We start from the raw sequence: 11,753 nt of genomic DNA on the forward strand, positions 1-11,753 counted from the left end.
AAAAAAAAAAAGGCATGGTCTTTAATTGGTATAGTCATTAAAACTGAACCAAGAGCCACATAGGCAATTTGTATGGAACTAGCGAAGCTGTCAAGGGAAAAGCTGAACACAAAATATCTATATAAACAAGGAAAGGCCAGGCGCGGTGGCTCACCCTGTAATCCCAGCACTTTGGGAAGCCAAGATGGGTGGATCGCTTGAGGTCAGGAGTTCGAGACCAGCCTGGCCAACATGGTAAAACCCTGTCTCTACTAAAAATACAAAAATTAGCTGCGCGTGGTGGCGTGTGCCTGTAATCCCAGCTACTCAGGAGGCTGAGGCAGGTGAATCACCTGAGCTTAGAAGGTCAAGGCTGCAGTGAGTTGTGTTCGTGCCACTGCACTCCAGCCTGGGTGACAGAGCAAGACATTGTCTTGTCAAAACAGACAAAAACCAAACCAAGGCAGGCCTGTGCTGGCGCCTGGGATGATTCAAGGCAGCTGGTAAGTGACTGGTGTAAAAAGAGGCACTTATACCAGCCTGACCAACATGGTGAAACCTTGTCTTTTTTAAAAATACAAAAATTAGCTGGGTGTGGAGCCATGTGCCTGTAGTCCCAGCTACTTGGGAGGCTGAGGCAGGAGAATAGCTTGAACCCAGGAGGCAGAGGTTACGGTGAGCCGAGAGTGCACCACTGCACTCCAGCCTGGCGACAGTGAGACTGTCTCAAAAAAAAAAAATAAAATAAAAATAAAAAAATAAATAAATAAAGGCACTTATTTCCCTTTGCTGCTTCATTGTTTTTACTTTTAGACAGCTCAAAATTTACTTGATCTTGTAAAAATAACCCCCTTACAGCCCATGTCCCTGCTGGAGCGCAGGGAGGATGACTGCTGATGATAATGGGAGGGCATCCGCTCTTCACCCAGTGCTATGGCACCAAGGTGTGCCCCTGCCCAGGGTGGCACAAAGGATGCTCAAGAGAGGTGGGAAGAGCCATGCGGTGGGAAGGGCCATGCAGAGATGGTCCAGAGTCCAGGGCTCAGGCCCTGCCCAGGCATGGGCTCACCCCATCCCGTCCTGCCCCTTCTCTGCTTGCCAAGGATCACCACCCCTCTAGCGAACACATCTCTGTCCCTCCCTCCACTCTCCCCACGCAGGCTCACCATACGTCAGGCATGTCAGCAAAAGCAGCAGCAGCAGGAACCAGAAGAACGTCTTCAGGGACGAGAAGCGCCTGGACCACGAGGGAGGGCAGGTGAGGGGAGGTGGAGGCGTGAGGGGAGCTCTAGGCCTCCACGTTACACCCAGGGAGTCCCCCGAGATGTTTTCCTGGGTGCTGAACTAGAGCTGGGGAGGACAGCCTCGAGTTTCTCACCATGCCAGGGCCAGACTGGGCACATTAGAGCCTTTCTGGCCGGGCAGATCTTAGAGTGATGCAACAATTTTGACTGAATATTACTGATGTTATTAAAAATAGTGTGGTAGGCCGGGCACGGTGGCTCATACCTGTAATCCCAGCACTTTGGGAGGCCAAGACCACAAGGTCAGGAGTTCAAGACCCTGACCAACCTGGTGAAACCCCGTCTCTACTAAAAATTAAAAAAAAAAAAAAAAAAAAAAAAAAAAAAAAAAAAAAAATTGGCTGGGTGTGGTGGCATACACCTGTAGTCCCAGCTACTCAGGAGGCTGAGGCAGGAGAATCACTTGAAACCAGGAGGTGGAGGTTGCAGTGAGCTGAAATCATGCCACTGAACTCCAGTCTGGGTGACAAAGTGAGACTCTGTCTCAAAAATAAAATAAAATAAAAATAGTGTGGTCTTTGAAAAACTTGAAGATTTTTATACAGACAGGTCCTCTAAGTAAACAAACGTAGAAAAATAAAAAACTCCTTAAATAATAACGAGGAAACTGTCATCCTTGCCCCTCTTTTCACTGTGGCCAGCTGCCCCCTCCACCCGGACCTGGATGATGGCCAGAGGGGTCCTGACTTCTGGGTTCAGTCTTCTTTCTTCTGCCTAAGAGGCAGGTTCTCAAATCCTGGTTCTGCTGGTAGAGGGACTTGGGGAACAAACGCATAGCATCCTCAGGCACAGCCTCTGTGACTCTGACCATGAGTGGGGAACTCAGGGATTAGATTGCCCCAGGCCTGAGAAGGAAATGGACTTTCTGAGAAACCCCACTTCTTGCCTGCAGGAGGAAAGCCATCATGTGTCTGAGAATCAGGCACAGCTGGACTGGAGTGGTATGTAGCAGAACGTGTCCAGGAAGAAATAATCTGTGCTCTGGAATCCTGCCTCGAACGGCTATCGATTCAGGGAGAATGATTCTGAGTCCATCCTCTGTCAGGCAGGGTTGGGCTCTGGGGAGGCTACTCGGTGATGGCTAATAAAAGCTCCAGGGAAACTAGGGAAAACCCTCAGAGAATCGACCATTACAGGTTGACACACTTTATCAGTCCCTCAGTCCCAGGGCTTTGTGATTTATTGGCAAGGCTAGAGTCTCGCTCACCTGGTTAAAACAAAGACGTCAAGGAGGGAGGCAGCTGTAGTCAGACGGTACCAGGTGGTACCAGCCCACCAGTAGAGAAGTCTGAAGAGCCGGCCTGGAAGAGTGACCGTCAAGCCTAAGGCTCCACACCATGGCTGGGGGCACCTCTCCCTTGTCCCATCTGTGGTCCTCCCCGCCCCCACCAGCCCATGTGCCTCTGTCCTGCCCTGCCGGGAGCCAGTTCCTTGGATCCCACCTGCCCACGCCCTCTGTCCTGCTCTGCAGCTGTTCCTGCCCTTCCACGTGAGGGGGTCCACATAGCTCTGGGCTCCCAGTGATTATTCTAGAATGACCTCTCCCCGACGGTCCTACAGTCTCTCTGCGTGGATAGGATGGCCAACTGCAGAGAGATGGGTAAGAAGTTTCTACCCACGAGAATGGAAGTAACAGCATGGGTTACAGCACCCACCTGGTGACGTGGCCACCATCCAGAGTAAGGAGCCCACCCGCGAGACAACACTCTGGAGCCGTGAGCCAGAACTCTGCGGGTCCGCATCCGAGTAGCCTGCGGGGAACCAGGACACCGGCTCAGTCTCTGTCACTCTCGAGCCTCTTCCTTTGCTGTCTTCTGTGAGCCACAAGTCACCCACCCTCCCTACATCCCCACAGCCCCACGCAGCCCTGGCATGCAGTCGAATGGAATGGGAGCTCTCTGACATCTGTTTCCTCTGAGAGCTTCCTGCCTGCCTCACTCTCCTCACCAGCCACCCTCAAGCTGCCGTTCAGAACCAGACGACGGGACCCGACACACCTATCACTCAGGATGACCGAGCACCCACTGTGTGTGGAGCCCCACGGGAAAGTGCTGGAATGAGCCTGAATGCAGGGATGTTAGCCTTAGGTTGCTACAGACCCGTAGGGTGGGGAAGACAGAAGCAAGGGGCAGTCACAGCCCAGTGTGCCAGGGGCCAGCACAGGCCAGGCTGGGGCACACGCAGGGAGGCGTGATGCGCCTGCTACTCGCTGTGCTCCCAGCAGCTCCCCGGGCTCCCCACCCAGCCTTCCTGAGTCCTACTGGCAGCCTCGGATCTGCTGGGGAGGGAGGAAGCATCGCCTACCCACGTAGTCATCCTCAGAGGAATAGCCCGAGGAAGAGCCCAGGAAGTCCTCGGCGGCCTTGCCCCCTACGAGCCCGCTGGCCCTGCTGCTCTCGGAGCCGCCTGTGCCTCTCCTCTTCCGCACCCGCAGGTGATCACCTGTGCAGGGAAGAACCAGGGGCTCTTCTGGGCTTCCAAGAGCTTCTGAAAAGTGGGGCCTGGGCAAAGAGGTGCTCTGAGGAGGGAATGCCAGCATGGCAGGGGACACTGCGAGGAGTATCTTGGGGGAGGCGGAGGAAGCAAAGCCCCACGAGAGAGGGCTCCACACTCACCCCAGTCGGGGTCACTGTGCAGTTCCTCCAGGGCGCTCCTGGCCAGGAACGCGGCCCGCGGGCTGCCGATGTAGGACTCGCGGACCAGCGACTCACTGTAGTAGGAGGTGTGTGGGTCGGAGGACGGGCCCAGCTGTGGCTCTGGGGACGGGCGCTTCATGTTGCTGGATTTCCTCTTCAAGGTCCTGTGGGACAACCGTGAAGGCAGAGGCAGGGAGCAGGGAGGTGAGCCCAGCCTTGGAGCCAGCCACGCCTCAGGGCCTGTCCTCTGGGTGCCAGGTCTGTGAGGGGGGCAGGAGAACCAGGCAGCTGCTGCCACAGGTCATTTCCCAGTGGCCCAGGGACTGTGCCTGTCCTCAGCCATGTCACTGGCCAGCTGCTGAGGCTGGACGGGTGGTAAGACATGCGAGTGTGGGGCCAGGAAGGGAGGTCAGGCTTACCCGCCCATCCAGACCAGAGGGGGTTCCTGTGAGCCCATCCAGACCAGAGGGCGTTCCTGTGAGCCCCGCCTGCAGTTTTGGGGTTTCCGGCCTGGTTTATGCTTGAAGCTGCCTCTCCCCACTTCCTGTTTTCTTTTTTTTTTTTTGAGATGGAGTCTCGCTCTTGTTGCCCAGGCTAGAGTGCAATGGCATGATCTCGGCTCACTGCAACCTCCGCCTTTCGAGTTCAAGTGAGTCTCCTGTCTCATCCTCCCGAGTAGCTGGGTTTATAGGCGCCCACCACCATACCTGGCTAACTTTTGTATTTTTAGTAGAGACGGGGTTTTACCATGTTAGCCAGGCTAGTCTCGAACTCCTGACCTCAGGTAATCCCAGCACTTCGGAAGCCCGTCTCAGACTCCGGAAGTGCTGGGATTACAGGCATGAGCCACCGCACCCAGCCTACCACTTCTTATTTTCTAAGCATGAGGGCAGCAGCCCCAGCTCACAGTTGGGGGAGAAGAAGGGGTGCTGTGAGCTCGTACACATGGAGCTAGGCAGGACCCCCCTGACTGGATGCAGGCCCGCATCCTTCGATCTCTGCCCACAAAGGCTGCAACAAGAAGGCAGGTGGATGGCTGGTCCAGAGGGCGTGCAGGCAGTGACCAAAAGTGGGGTCGACAGGGGCTGTGGTACTCCCTTGGAGCCCTACCTGAGAGGACTGTCTTTAAACAGGGTGCTCTGGCTCCCGGCCACCGAGCTCCCTCCACTGCTGCTGCTGCCGCCGTCATCATCCCCCTGGGAGTAGCGTGTGAGGCGCTGGCTTCTTCGGGACATGGTTCAGTGGGATGTGGATTCTTCCCCTGAAGAGACTCTAAGGAGAGAGAGAAGGAGGAGGACTGCGTGTGAGGCCTGAAGCTGCCCCCAGCTCCTTTGGCGGATGAGAGACAGAGGCATGGCGAGAACAGACCACCCCCTCCGCGTTCAGCCTCAACAGCCCTGATGGGGGGGCGAGGCAGGGATCTGTGAAGCACCCCCATACCACACCGCGTCGGCTGGAATCATGCCCTGCCTTGGGCTCACTTAGTGACTCTGGAGCCTCTTCCGGGTGCTTTCCACAGGCTTCCCAATTTTCAGTTTCCTTGTCTTTATCCTACTTGGTGCTGAGCTCCGCACAAGCCAGAACTGGGTCTTCCTTGACTTCTGACAAGGAGCAGAGACTCTGGCCCGTGACAGGCACCCACACACTTCTGGTTACTCCCACACGTCCTGTGGTCCAGCTGTCCCACCTGCCTTTCCCTAGAGAATTCTCCCAGTCTTGCTCTAGCTATGTCCCTTCGCTGACACGTGGTCATTGATCAAGGGCCACAGCAAACCTTGAGAGAAAATCTTCCCCATGTAGACCTCACCTATGTTCTTTTGTTTTGAGATAAGAGTCTCATTCTGTCACCCAGGCTGGAGTGCAGTGGCATGATCTCGGCTCACTGCAATCTCTGCTTCCCAGGTTCAAGCAATTCTCCTGCCTCAGCCTCCCAAGTAACTGGGATTACAGGTGTGCGCCACCACAACTGGCTAATTTTTGTATTTTTAGTAGAGACAGGGTTTCGTCCTGTTGGCCAGGCTGGTCTCAAACTCCTGATCTCAGGTGATCTGCCCACCTCGGCCTCCCAAAGTGCTGGGATTACAGGCGTGTAATTTTTTTTTTTTTTTTTGAGACAGAGTTTCGCTCTGTCATCCAGGCTGGAGGGCAATGGCGCGAACTTGGTTCACTGAAACCTCTGCCTCCCGGATTCAAGCTATTCTCCTGCCTCAGCCTCCCGAGTGGCTGAGATTATAGGCACCTGCCACCACACCTGGCTAATTTTTGTATATTTAGTAGAGGTGAAATGGGGTTTCATCCTGTTGGCCAGGCTGGTCTTGAACTCCTGACCTCAGGTGATCCACCTGCCTCGGCCTCCCAAAGTGCTGGGATTACAGGTGTGAGCCACTGCACCCAGCTGAGGATTTTTCTTTTTTCTTTTAGTAGAGACAGGTCTCACCCTGTTGGCCAGGCTCCCACCTATGTCCTGATGGTGCTCACACTCTCTGTCCCCACGGTGCACACCCTGCTGCCACATCTTGGTAAGATGATGATAAAACAGTAAACGTCTGCTGGGACCAGGCTCCTTGTACACCCCATTTCTGATCATCACCAGCAAGGCAGGTATCATTACTCCCATCTACTGGACACCAAGGCAATGGGTAACTTGCCCATGGTCCCCAGCCTGTAAGAGACAAAGCCAGGGTTTGGGCTCAGCTCTGACAGGCTATAGGGCCTGGGTCTTTCTACTCAGCCATAAAGTTTTCCAGTTGTTTCAGGAATGTATTGAAGATTCTAGTTGTGTGTCCTCACCTAGAATCTCTTCTAGCCCCACACAGGCTCAAAACCAGGCTGTATACAAACTCCCTACACAACAAATATTTGTTACAAACTAACAAAATAGGGAGGCAGGCAGCATGAATTACAGTCAGTTCCAGTTACCATGTGGGGCAGAAATCAAGGCTCTGGAATTGATGATGACAAAGGAAGCTGAAGTGCAAAGATCTGGCAAAAGGTGGCATTCTGTGACACAAGGAAGGTGAATGAACCTCTCAGGCCTAGACACTCGAATTCAGAATCCCCGAAAGCCAACATGAGGACTCCCAACCTTAGGGCCTCTGCTGGCCCGGATGACAAAGTCACTTGAGAATTCCTAGCACGTGTGACTTTTGATCACTTCTAATGTTCCTGGTTGATACTTAAATGACCAGTTCTCTGGGTTGCCTGGCGGTTATAGACGTATGCATCCCAGCCCAGGCTTCGGAAACACGAAAATCTGGTTAGTCCAGCCAGAAAGTCCTCCTCTGAAAGACAAGCAGCCTCATGTCTGGGCCTTCTTGGCGTCTTCCCAGGTCAAATGCCCAACTGGCATCCCCCCCCTTACTTTTAGACGGTGTTGGAAAAGGGACTGCTGGGTAGTAGGCAAGCAGGAAGTTGGCCTGGGTCCTTGTTTCTATTCCTGTCCTTATAAGGCAATCCCCCCTCCCCTCCCCGCCCCGCTCCGCCCCTCCCGTGTTTCCCCCACCTGAAGGCTCCCGCTGCCCACACTGGGGCTCCTACTCTTAGGCCCTGTTCAGCTGAAAGAGGTGACGCCTTTGCCTAGGGCAGAAACAAGGCAATTTGTTTATACCATACCCAGCTGCCCCTGGGAAGAACTTAAGATTCTGATGGAGGTTGGGCAGCGAGTGCTGAAAACTGTCAGCACCTGCCTCCACGCTCCCAGAACTCCCAGAGATGCCTCTTAGTCTTTCCTGCGGCATCCTGGCATCACAAAAACAGTTTACCATTGAGTCTGGGTGTCACAAGATGAAAACGGTGTAGGTCCCATTCTCCAAAACAAGAAGTGAGCCTCTAGGAGCTGAAATCTACTACGGGGCATCAGAATAGTCACCCCCGCCCCACCTCCCCCCCAATCAGTTAGAAACCCTCACCTAAAGCATCCTCAGCTGGGCGACATCCTTTTCTGCATTCCGCCCTTCCCCATCAACCTTCAGCGTTAACCAGACCTGGGGCATCTTCCTCATGACATTGCCACTCCCTGGGCACAGCCAGGCCACACGCCCTTGTGGGATCTGCCACACGTCCGGCGCTAACTCCCCACCCCTCACTCCCACAGGCCCAACCTGCAGAAACTGTCACCAAAGGCGCGCCTTCCTGGCTCTCTCTTAAGTCACACCGCGCCCCACATCGCTTTGTTTTGTTTTGTTTTAGGGCTCAACAAGACGGGCCTTCCTCTGAGCCCCGGAGTTCTGACGGGCAGAGGCTGGGAACTGCCTGTCCCTGGAAACGGCCTGTCTGGCACAATACCCGTAGGCGCTGGCGGGGCCGGGTTGGGGCAGCCGGCCTTTGCCCTCCTCCTCCCGGGAGGCTGCCCGGGAAGTCCCTCCCGCAGACACCGCCCTCCCTGCTGACCAGTGGCGCGGCCGGCGGGGCGGGGGCCCGAGCCTGCCCAGCGCGGCCCGGGGAGGAAGAAGCAGGCCTGGCGGCGCGGCCCCACCCAAGCGGCCCGACGGTGACCCGGGGTCAGGCCCGGCCGCGGCTCCCGTTCTCGCTCGCGCGCGCCCGCACTCACCTGCTGCCGCGGAGGCTCCTAGCAGGGCCGGGGGCGTCCGAGGCCCGCCCACCGCCAGGGCGTGCCCCCTTTCCGCGTGGGGATCCCGCGGGCTGCGCTCCGCTCAGGGCTAGACGGCGGCCGGACCCGGCACGCGCGGGCACGCGAGGAGCGGCGACGCGGGACGACGCGGGCGGGCAAGCGGACAATGCGGCCGGCGAAGGCCCGCGCTGCGCGAGTGGGGCCGGGCGGCGCGCGTGTGGCCGACTGTGTATATGTGCGCCTGTCAGTCAACGCTGACAGACCGCAGCCCATTGGCCAGGCCCCACCGGCCGTCACCGCCTACCGCTGCCACCCATTGGCCGGTTTGAACACAAAGCCCCGGCTCGCCCCGCCCTCGCGTGGGCCCCGCGGCACTGCGTGCTCAGCCTCAGAGATCGCGCGTGGGAGGCGCGGGGCGGGGACACCCCCCCTCCCCCGAGCCGCGGGAGAACGCGATGGGATCCTGCGCTGGGGATCGGGCTCGGCAGGGCACTGGACTCCCTATCTGGGATCTCAGAACACCTGAAACCGCTCCGAGCATCCCCACGCGCGCCCGCAGGCCGGCGTCCGAGGGAAGGGTGGGAGCCCCCGGAGCGGCAACGCGCAGGTGGTCCTTGGTGCGCTCTCGGTGAGGCTGAGGGCTTGCTCAACTCCCGACACTAGTGCCCTTGTCCTCTTAGCCCGCCATTTCTACACCCATTTTACAGGCAAGGAAACAGGTTGCTAATTTGAGGACTCCAGACATGCTGGGAGGCCCTGCCTCTCTTCCCAAGCTTTATGCAGCGCACCCAAGTTTCACGACAGTACTTCTGTGTTTGTTTCTTTTACATAGATTTTCTATTTTATTTTAAATAGAGATGAGATCTCACTGTGCTTGCCTAGGCTGGTCACGAACTCCTGAGCTCCAGTGATCCCCCGCCTCGGCCTCCCAAAGTGCTAGAATTACAGGCGTGAGCCACCGCACCCGGCCAGCTCTTCTGTTTTAAGGATGGTGCTTGCTTGCTGCACTCGGGCTGTGGGAAGGCAGGGCTGGCCACGTATTCTTCTGCCGTACTCAAACTTGGAACGAGTGCTCAGCATTTGAGTAAAATGTCCCCTGACTCCAGGGGTCCTGTTCCTTGGCTCCCCACCAGCCAACCGTATGGATAGAGAAGGTGCACTGCCTGTTCTAAATCACTTCCTGTGCCATCTCTTCTTGGAGAAGATGAACGGTTGCTATTTTACATTCTATGTCCTTGTACGTGAACCTATATAGTGTGCTGGACGTGCTCACAGACATGTCCCAGCTCTCCATTGCTTTTACCTGTTTAGAAAAGTTTTAAGTTGTCAGCCAATCCGGTTTTAGTTTAGATTGTGAGGTCTGGCTCCAGCCACGGAAATCAGACACAGCAATAAGGACGACCCAAATGCGTAAGGGATAAATTTGTGGGTTTTCCTTTGTTCATTGTATTCTTGTGGCAAAATGGCTAGCGAAAGCACCCTTCTGCAGTCCAGGAAGTAAAAATTGCTTTGCTGAAAGATCCTTTGTCTCAGTGCTAATTTTCTTTGCGGCACTGAACATCTGTTTCCAACACAACACCCCACGTGATGGTGGAATGTGCTGGGTGCTGTATGCCTCCCCCATGGACACTGGACACTGTATGCCTCACCCATGGACACCAGGTCATGGTGGGTGCTCAGTGTCTTATGAACACAAGTGTGAAGGAAGAGCCTCCAGTCACCTGCCTGCAACCAAGGCCACCTCCATGTCTCCCTCCCTCCTGTCAGCAGCCGGGGTGTCAGTGTCTGTCATTTAACCATCACAGGCTGGCCTTGGCGGGGGTGAGGGACTTTCATGTCAAGCATTCTGGCTGCAGGAACATGCTTGGCAGCTGTCAGAGGGCGGTCACCTCAGGGGAGCTTGGAGACTCTCCCTCCACCTCCTGGGGGCTGTTTCTCTGCACCCTTGGGGATCCGATGTGGGCTCCCGATTCCACCCCACCCAGTCTGCTGACAAAGCCTCCATATTTATAGAATCTTTCATCCTGAGAGCTCAAAGAGCTCCATCACCAGGTGACAAGTGCAGTTAAGCTCATTTTTATGGAAGAAGGTTACTCCAAGGAGTGCAGACGTGGGATCCAGGTTACAAAGTGGGTCAGCCAGGGTGCCAGGGACACAATGTGGATCCCTGACCGAGGTGGACAGTCCCAGGCATGCAGAGATTTGCCAGACTCTTGTGGGTGGCTGAGCCTTAGTCATCTTCCCACACCTATTACAGTGCCTGACTCCTAATAAATGCTCAATAAACATTCATAGAGCGACTGCCTGACTGCTGCTTCCCAATCTTCAATCACTGGCTCCCCCATGTGGCCGCAGATACAGACCCTGCCAGCCTCACTTGTACTCCCAGGGCCCTTCTCCAAGGCCTCTCCCACCCCTGAGCCCTTTTACTCAGGCTGTACGTCAGCCTGGAATGCCTTTCCTCATTTCTCTGCCTGATGAAATTCTAATCTTTCGGTCGGGCACAGTGATCCATGCCTGTAATCCCAGCACTTTGGGAGGCTGAGGTGGGTGGATCACCTGAGGTCAGATGTTCGAGACCAGCCTGGCCAACATGGTGAAACCTGAACTGGCTGAACTGGCTGTGCACTCAGAAGGGAGGTTGGGGCAGCGCTGGAGCTCCTGAGAGCACCTATCTGCGGGCCAGAACGCGTGGACTGACATAGCCTGCTTGCCCCATGTCTACGGAGGGTGTTCCTCCTGGACTCAGCCTCTTGACATGTCCATCAGCTGCTCCACCTTCTGTGGGGACATTCTGGGCCAGTGGTCCAGAGAGCAGGCTTGGAATGCAGGCACTCCTGGTGAACAACGTGGGCAAATTTAACCTTTCATTGCCTTGATGTTTTCGTCTGTAAAACGGGGGTGATATCAGTGTGTCACAGGAGCTAACTATCACTAACTAGCAGTCAATGCTAACTATTGTTTTTTTTATTTATAAACATTTATTTATTTTTGAGACGGAGTTTTGCTGTTTTTGCCCAGACTGGAGTGCAGTGGCTCGATCTTGGCTCACTGCAACCTCGGCCTACTGGGTTCAAACAGTTCTCCTGCCTCAGCCTCTCGAGTAGCTGGGACTACAAGCGCATGCCACTACGCCCAGCTAATTTTTTTGTATTTTTAGTAGAGACAGGGTTTCACCATGTTGGCCAGGATGGTCTTGATCTCTTGACCTCGAGATCCACCCGCCTTGGCCTCCCAAAGTGCTGGGATTACAGGCGTAAGCCA

The 11,753-nt window shown here is 55.5% G+C and overlaps 1 protein-coding gene across 4 annotated transcripts in view; it reads right to left on the bottom strand.

Annotated features, from left to right (window-relative positions):
• The window catches only part of SUN2 (Sad1 and UNC84 domain containing 2), a 21,320-nt gene extending 12,603 nt beyond the window's left edge, over positions 1–8,717 (bottom strand). The window contains exons 1-8 of one of the 4 annotated variants that reach the window (XM_037731539.1): positions 8,469–8,710; positions 7,422–7,495; positions 5,030–5,191; positions 3,899–4,083; positions 3,588–3,725; positions 2,939–3,034; positions 2,491–2,584; positions 1,146–1,216 (exon numbers count right to left, since the gene is read on the bottom strand). In XM_037731539.1, the coding sequence (XP_037587467.1) occupies positions 1,146–1,216; positions 2,491–2,584; positions 2,939–3,034; positions 3,588–3,725; positions 3,899–4,083; positions 5,030–5,154 (709 nt within the window). In that variant the 5' untranslated portion in view covers positions 5,155–5,191; positions 7,422–7,495; positions 8,469–8,710. Of the gene's footprint in view, positions 1–1,145; positions 1,217–2,490; positions 2,585–2,938; positions 3,035–3,587; positions 3,726–3,898; positions 4,084–5,029; positions 5,192–7,421; positions 7,496–7,827; positions 7,991–8,019; positions 8,221–8,468 lie in introns of those variants that run through there. The other 3 variants (XM_017509020.2, XM_017509023.2, XM_017509022.2) reach the window with 3 other exon arrangements.
• Positions 8,718–11,753: the final 3,036 nt, after the last annotated feature.

Source organism: Cebus imitator, unplaced genomic scaffold, assembly GCF_001604975.1.
Source record: "Cebus imitator isolate Cc_AM_T3 unplaced genomic scaffold, Cebus_imitator-1.0 Scaffold404, whole genome shotgun sequence".
NCBI lineage: Eukaryota > Metazoa > Chordata > Mammalia > Primates > Cebidae > Cebus > Cebus imitator.